This window comes from Calidris pugnax, unplaced genomic scaffold (genome assembly GCF_001431845.1).
Source record: "Calidris pugnax isolate Ruff unplaced genomic scaffold, ASM143184v1 scaffold20, whole genome shotgun sequence".
Taxonomy (NCBI): domain Eukaryota; kingdom Metazoa; phylum Chordata; class Aves; order Charadriiformes; family Scolopacidae; genus Calidris; species Calidris pugnax.
The window spans coordinates 25162313-25169917 of NW_015094510.1; the positions used below are offsets into that span (position 1 = coordinate 25162313).

The following is a 7605-nucleotide window of genomic DNA, read 5'->3' on the forward strand; positions in this document are numbered from 1 at the left end:
ATGAAAAGCTGGATTATACTGCTGGCTGTTGTAGTCAGCACAGCAGAAACACAAAGCCAGGACGTCTGTACCCAAGGGTACCCTGGCATCCCTGGCAATCCTGGGCACAACGGCATACCTGGGCGTGACGGACGGGACGGTTCAAAAGGCGACAAGGGAGATCCAGGTACTATGTTCAGAATAAATGATTTCATGTATCAAATGCAATGCCAGCAGTTCCCAAAGGTGTCTGTAGTCGCTCTGCGTTAACAGGGTCATTCTGCCTAGCCTTCAGAAAACATTTCAGACATTGGTCCTTTACTTGTTTGAAGAAGGAAGTAAAAAGAAAGACCTAATAATGAAAGCAAGGTAGCTAATACTATGGAGAGGTCAGGTCCATGGGATAACAACAAAAGAAGAAAGACTTTACCTTGTATTTTGGGAATATTTTTATGTCTGATTGACAATTTTAAAGCCTGTAGACCTACTCCTACATCTCTAAGACAGCAACTATATTTCTGTAAAGAGCTTCAAGCCCAGTTACAGAAAACCTCAACAACTGATACCTTGTTTGGTGTAATAAGAAGTGCACAGTGGTAAGAAGATTTCTCTTTCTTACCCAAATTTTACATTTGTAGGGCTTGCTTGTGAGTGTGCCTACTTGCTGTAACTAAAGAGCCACTAGGAGGAAGTTCAGGAATGGAGACTATTAAAAAGCAGGGTAGGATTCATGTCTGCTCTAACAAGCTATAATAGAGATTTGTGTGTGATACTGGAGACAGAGGTAATCTCCTCAGCATCCTAAAGCTAATAATTCCCATAGTACTTTAAGCCTCAGGATAATGACGAACCTTACATCCAAGCTGTAATATCAAGGCCAGGGTTGCACAGGATGATAAATCTGTGGGCACATGGATATGTAACACTTTATCTGAAGTGTCACAACCCCAGATTGCCAAGTACGGGACAAGTGCAAATCTGATGTTTCAAATTTGTTCACAAAATTTGGGAGGGTACTTTTCCCCAACAGGCTTCAATAGGTCAGCTATTGTGTGGCATCATGCAGGTGGCATTATGGCTTAATTCATAAATCTGTCACAGATAATCTTATTGTGGGCCTGGCTAACTCAGCTGCACAAATCAGTCCAGATCAAACTTGTACTTATCAGATAAGCCCTTCTACTGAGTGCTGATCTTATGGATTGCGAATCACAGCTCTTTTCAGTGGAGCATATAGTCGAGTACATAAACCAAACTGAGGTCAACAGTCTAAAAGAAATTTACATAAAATGTGCTAAAGTGTTTTACTACATCTTTCAAGTGGAAATGTCTGCCTTTAACAGACTGGGTTGCTAAGCTAATGAATCACCTGCTCCACCAGAGAAGTATATGCCTCTGCAGGGTATGCTGCAGAATCAGTGCTGAAGGTGTAGTTTGATGTGTGGTGCTTTGATGGCTGTGCTGGCAAAGGCAGGATCCTCTACCAGATCCTTTTCCTGCTACTTGACTCTTCTCTCTTATACCCCACAACTGTTTGTGTGGCCATACAGTGAACTAGATCAGCTGAAAAATAACCAGCATTTATCATTTGGGCAATGAAGAGACTCACTGCTACGGCCTGCACTGGACCACTGAAAGACAAGTTACACATTTACCTCAGTGATTGCTAAAGAGTTATTTTGAACTCTCTTGTTTATAAAATGAATGAGAGTTCCCTCTCAAGCAACCACATCTGTGCTCCTTCTGCTTTCAGTGCCCTGGCCTGAAAACAAAACCTTTTAAAATCTAGGAACAAACAAATGAAAAATCCATTAGCTTCTTAATAGGCACATACAGTTAACTGCCTTCTTTTTCTATATGCAGGGGTCCAGTAAAGTCTGACAAACGGAAAATCTAAATGGAAAATCTATTTTCATTTATCTTATAAAGGTCCTCAATTTACTCCAGTGAGTTATCACATGATTATCACTGGTTTCTGATAAAGTCCCCATCTAAATTTTCCTAAATTAAGCTATTATGATGACTGTACTGACTATTCTTTGTTAGAACAAATTGGGATGACTGTACCATTCTTTATATTGTATGTTTATATTGTATGTACATACACCTTTGCAGTTAAATACATGAGACTTAGTTTTGTTCCTTACCAAGTCAATGAATCTTCAGCTGGTGCTGGACTATACCCATCAAGAGGAGCGATAGGATGAGGGGTAATGGTTTTAAACAGAAAGAGGGTGGATTTAGGTTAGATATTAGGAAGAAATTCTTTACTGTGAAGGCTGTGAGGCACGGGAACACGTTGCCCAGAGAAGTTATGGATCCTGGGGCAGTGTTCAAGGCCAGGCTTGATGGGGCTTTGACCAACCTGCTGTAGTTGGAGGTGTCCCTGCCCATGGCAGGGGGGTTGGAACTTGACAATCTTTAAGGTCTCTTATAACCTCAACCATTCTATAATTGAAGAGGAAGGATTAGAGAAGGATTCATCCCATGTTTTCTGGTAATTTAATTGTTTAATGAAAATATGTTTTTCTTTTCTGTACTAGGTGAAGCAGGACTTCCTGGCAGTCCAGGAAAAGATGGCGCAAATGGAGAGAAAGGGGAACGAGGTCAGAGAAGCGTTCCAATTTATTATTTTCCTGTGAAACCTGCTCTAGGTGGACCTGCTTTGGCGGGGGGTTGGACTAGATGATCTCCAGAGGTCCCTTTCAACCCCATATCATTCTGTGATTATTTGTCTATCAACTGCCGCGTTTGTGTTTATGAGCACTGGACGTGCTATACATTCTAGCTGTAGTGGAAGTACCAAAAAGGTTAAAAAACCTTTTTCCAGAAGTAGTAGAGGCTGCACACATATGTGCTGAGAATACAAGTGGAATTTGCCACATCCAATCACCCTGCTGCCTCTAATGCCCTACAGCTTGTTCCCTCAGCCTTTCATCCTACCTTTTCCATTCCTGATCCTTTTATCAGCTGCTGAGGAAGACACCACATCTGCAGCTACCTCAGGGAAGTGAGGTTCCTGTAGCTATGTATCCAACTTCTCAAAAGAAATTGTAGAGGACACAAGTTATACACCTAAAAATACAGCAGAACCCGTATACTTCACCTGTTTAGCCAACCTGTATATAAGCAGCACGTCTCCTGTGTCAGATGGATGTGTCAGATGCGCAGAGTGACTTGTTTATAAAAGCAGGGAGTCAGCCATTGTGCAAGTGGCATCACATCATTCTGCACAACTTCAGTGACTCTGAGATGCTGGACTTGTGCATCCTCGTACACACACAATACCCATATCCAAAAGCATGGAGGCCTGCCAGAAACTGTGTCCAGGTTCTCCAAAAGCCTGAAGTTGACGGTGAGAAATAACATTGCATGGGAGTAATTACAAGCTGCTCTACAACCCTCAGACTTTTTTCCAGTCTATTAGATGACTGGAAGGACTGTGAGACGAGGCCACAAATGTTGCATAAAATTACGAAAACCACCTTCTTATCCTGTGTCCTTGTCCTGATGGACCCACGTTGCTTTTCGCAGAGGCTCACCATACAATCTCACCTGCTTTCTGTTCATTGCTACTGGTAAATATTCCCAATTGTAAATTTAGAACAGTAAACTGTAAATACAGCATTATTCCTAACATCAGAGGCTCTTATGCAGAAATTATCAGCTTCTTTTCCTGATTGACAGGGTACATGATCATTATGGTATTTTTTTTCTATCAACTGGTAAGATGCCCTCCATGTCATGAGACTTTCACCTTCAAACCCTTATGCGGCAATCAGAGGATTTTCAAAGGCTTTGAGCTTCAGTCCAAGAGTGGATGAAGGATAAATGCAGTGTGTGGTAGCAAATAACAAGGACAAAAAGACTTCAATTTCACTACAGTAGCAATCTAGGTAACCCAAGCAAAGTTCCATCATGTAGAAATTACAGAAACACATGACAGACAGGCAAGTTCTGGGTGTTGTCCAAACAGAAACTTCCTCCAATTGAATTGTGAACCTTCTCCCCATTTTGTATCCCAAAGGCTGAAAACAAGTGTCTGGAGAGATGCTGCTTGTGCCTGAGATGATGTGAACTGTCAGTGCTACCATCGGCCTGCAGACAAATCTCACCTTCCTTTCTTAGAGTTTATTCTTGCTGTTCTCAGCCAGGGCACCCATTTTCTAACACAACAGCAGGTTCTTCAGATGTTACAACTTACCATGGACTTAAATGTATGAGAAATTGTATGTACAGTGAGCACTCTATATACACTGGTGACACACACTTACACATATATGTCTTTATGCTGAAACTCATGTTGTGCCCCACTAATCCAGTGGAAGATCACAAGAAAGTGTCCTTTTTTTTCTCTTTCTTTCTTTTCTCCCACTTAGGAGCCAATGGGACTGTCGAAGAGAAGGGGAACAAAGGAGATAAAGGAGAAAGAGGGCGACCTGGGAAACTGGGACCAAAAGGAATTATAGGGTCAGTGGGTCACAAAGGTCAGAAGGGAGAGCTGGGACTGCAAGGACAAAAGGGATTAAAAGGAGACATTGGGCCCATAGGTCCAAAAGGGACAAAGGGTGAAATTGGCCATCCTGGGAGAGTTGGTTTCCCAGGGCCAATTGGCCCGACTGGTAATCCAGGTCCTAAAGGTAATACTGGAGATCTGGGGCCACCGGGTAATCCAGGAGTTCAGGGGGAAAGAGGCCTGAAAGGAGACAGAGGAGAAAAGGGGAACGTCGGTGCCCCAGGAGTCCTGCCAAGGAGTGCTTTCAGTGTCGGCCTTACAATCGCCACCAAATTTCCCACCCCAAATCGCCCAATCAAGTTTGACAAGGTGCTGTATAATGCTCTAAATGACTACAACCCAGCTACTGGAAAATTCACCTGCAAATACCCTGGCGCTTACTATTTCACCTACCACATCACTGTCTACTCAAGGAACGTCAGAGTAGCTCTAGTTAAAAATGGCATCAAGATGTTGCACACAGTGGACAGGTACCAGAGCGGAGAGGATCAGGCCTCGGGAGCCACCATCCTGGAGCTACAGAGAGGAGATGAGGTGTGGCTGCAGGCTCACCAAGGAGAGACTTTCAACGGGCTGTTTGCAGACGCCGATGACGACACCACCTTCACTGGGTTTCTCCTGTTCAGCACTTCTGACCTGTTGGAGCCGCTGCCAACACCTCCCATGTAACTCCACATTATCTGTGGATGCTGTATGTCTGTATCCTTCAGCCCTCCCCAGTAAAGTTGCAATCTGCTGGCCAATTTCTACTGGATTCAACAGAGAACAGAAACCATCCAGGGAGGTGCACCAAGGGCTGAAAAGGAGACGTAGGACTGCAGGGCATGTTAGGACAAGTTGGGCATCTCCCTACAAGCTGAGTAATTTTTTTTTTTGACTGCTGAAGTCATCATAGTGGGAAGATGTAGGATCACACTACTTGTGTTTGCAGGAAACCAGGCCTCATGATGCTCACAACAGCTCATTGCACAGCTTATTGTGCTGAAGTTTTCATGACCAGCTGCTAAAACAGAGCAAAGGGCTTCAGAGCTACATCTGGAAGAGTTTGAATTAAACACCTTCTTGTCCCAGTCACAAGATATCACAAGTACCAAGTGTGTATTCATTAAGCTGTTCTAATCTACTGTTGTCAGCTTTGTCTTTTAAAAATCAAAATTAAAAAAAAAAATTCCCAATGTGCATAAACTGTTTTTAAGGCTGCAGTTGCAATACAGTTGGTTTCAGGAACAGCTTCTGCACAAGAAAGGACAACTCTGTAGGGGCTGACCTGCTGGAGAGTGGCTGTGCGGAGAGGTACCTGGGAGTCCTGGTGAACAACAGGATGATCATGAGCCAGCAATGTGCCTTTGTGGCCAAGAAGGTCAATGGCATCCTGGAGTGTATTAAGAGGAGTGTGGTCAGAAGGTTGAAGGAGGTCATCCTCCCCCTCTACCCTGCCCTGGTGAGGCCCCATCTGTCCAGTTCTGGGCTCCCCAGTTCAAGAAGGACAGGCAACTGCTGGAGAAGGTACAGCAAAGGGCTACAAAGATGATTAGGGGCCTAGAACTTCTCTCTTATGAGAAAAGGCTGAGGGACTTGGGTCTTTTTAGTCCGGAGAAGACTGAGGGGGGATCTGATGCACGCCTATAAATACTTAAAGGATGGGTGTCAAAAGGAAGGGGCCAGTCTTTTTCACTGGTGCCCAGTGACAGGACAAGAGGTAATGGGCACAAACCTGAACATGGGAAGTTCCATCTACGCATGAGAAGGAACATCTTTACTTTGAGGGTGGCAGGGCATTGGAACAGGTTGCCCAGAGAGGTGGTGGAGTCTCCGTCTCTGGAGACATTCAAAACCTACGTGGACACATTCCTGTGCAACCAGAGGTCCCTTCCAAACCCATATCATTCTGTGATTCTGTGAACTCTTAAGTGTCTACTGTGATGGGCTTGACACATCAGTGTTTTGGTGAATTACTGTAATTATACAGGGGTGCGTACACCCTTTCTGAAGGACAAATGTTTTAGAAGAAAGTGCGTTTTTAGAAGAAAGAAATAAAAGATAAAATTTCCAGTTCTGGAACTATGATGTGGGTCCCTGCCATCTTGTGTAAACATTAAGCAGCAGTTACTCCCAAGTCACTTTATATCTTTCTAGGTGGCACGCGTAGATGGACTTGAAACTTTGTTAGTTTGCATCAAAATAATTTTTAAACTTGGAATTAGTGTAGTTCAAAGCCTCCACAGGGGCTGCTTGCTCTGTGGCACAGATGAAATTTGTTGCACCTGGGTGGATTTTACAGCTTTTAAATATGGTTCTTTGCTCCCTGTGTAGCTGGAGGTCTCAAATAAGAACAAAATGGAGTGACAGGAGGAAGTGCCACGGGGATTTTCTGATGTGGGCAGATAGTCAATGCCAGTGCAAAAATACAGTATAATGCTGCTGTACTTGAGAATTAGCAGTGAAAAACAAATTCTCCCAAATAAAAGATCATCTTAATCAACACGGAAGCAGACATACTGGAGAACTGATCAGGAGGTATTTCCTGTGCCATAAAACTTTAATTTCTGTGCATTGTTGCTTTTTTCCCTTTCCCCCTAAACCTCAAAAATATAACACAAGGCGCTGGTAAGTCTCACTCCCTCCCCTTAAAAGAAAATAAAGCAGAGATGCCAAGGGACATGGGTCATCACCATGAAATTCAGTGCAAATGGAGGATGAGTTCCAGCCTCCCATCGCCCCCGACGCTGCCAGGGAGGCCAGGAAATGTGGGGATGTCCTCACCGGTGTTGAACCCCGAGTATGGACCACAGACCCAAAACGAACACAGGTTTCAGAGGAAAAAGGGCTGCCCTCCTCATGTCACCTGAACCGCAGTGAGGGTGGGCTGAGGCGAGGGCTACGTGAATATTTCTCCAAGAGGAGATTTTTTCCCCATAAGCCATTCAGTTTATTTCGTGGGAACTTTTAAATGCTTTAAGATGGGCCTAGGTTCAACTGGAAAACGTGTAGGAGAGGTTTCCCTCCGTGGAGGCCCTTCCCCTCACCGCTGCCCCGCCGCCCGCTAGGCCCCGCCGGCCCGCCTCACCGCCCGGCCTGTGCGCCGGGCCCCTCCCTTCCCGCCCCCTAGC

The 7605-nt window shown here is 44.5% G+C and overlaps 2 protein-coding genes across 2 annotated transcripts in view; both read left to right on the forward strand.

Moving 5' to 3' along the window:
- Window positions 1-5164, forward strand: LOC106902349 (complement C1q and tumor necrosis factor-related protein 9A-like). Its single transcript, XM_014965751.1, has 3 exons — window positions 1-166; window positions 2523-2585; window positions 4359-5164. The coding sequence occupies exons 1-3, from the start codon at window positions 1-3 to the stop codon at window positions 5162-5164; spliced, it is 1035 nt and encodes a 344-aa protein (XP_014821237.1).
- Window positions 5165-7184: 2020 nt separating this feature from the next.
- The window catches only part of MIPEP (mitochondrial intermediate peptidase), a 75288-nt gene continuing 74867 nt past the window's right edge, over window positions 7185-7605 (forward strand). Inside the window, exon 1 of the mRNA XM_014965752.1 lies at window positions 7185-7356. Coding sequence (XP_014821238.1) covers window positions 7185-7356 — 172 coding nt within the window. The remainder of the gene's footprint in view (window positions 7357-7605) is intronic.

Coding starts and splice junctions, on each gene's coding strand:
- LOC106902349 (XM_014965751.1), top strand. CDS start 1: ATGAAAAGCTGGATTATACTGCTGGCTGTTGTAGTCAGCACAGCAGAA. Junction 167..2,522: donor AGGCGACAAGGGAGATCCAG/GTACTATGTTCA, acceptor TTTCTGTACTAG/GTGAAGCAGGACTTCCTGGC. Junction 2,586..4,358: donor TGGAGAGAAAGGGGAACGAG/GTCAGAGAAGCG, acceptor TCTCCCACTTAG/GAGCCAATGGGACTGTCGAA.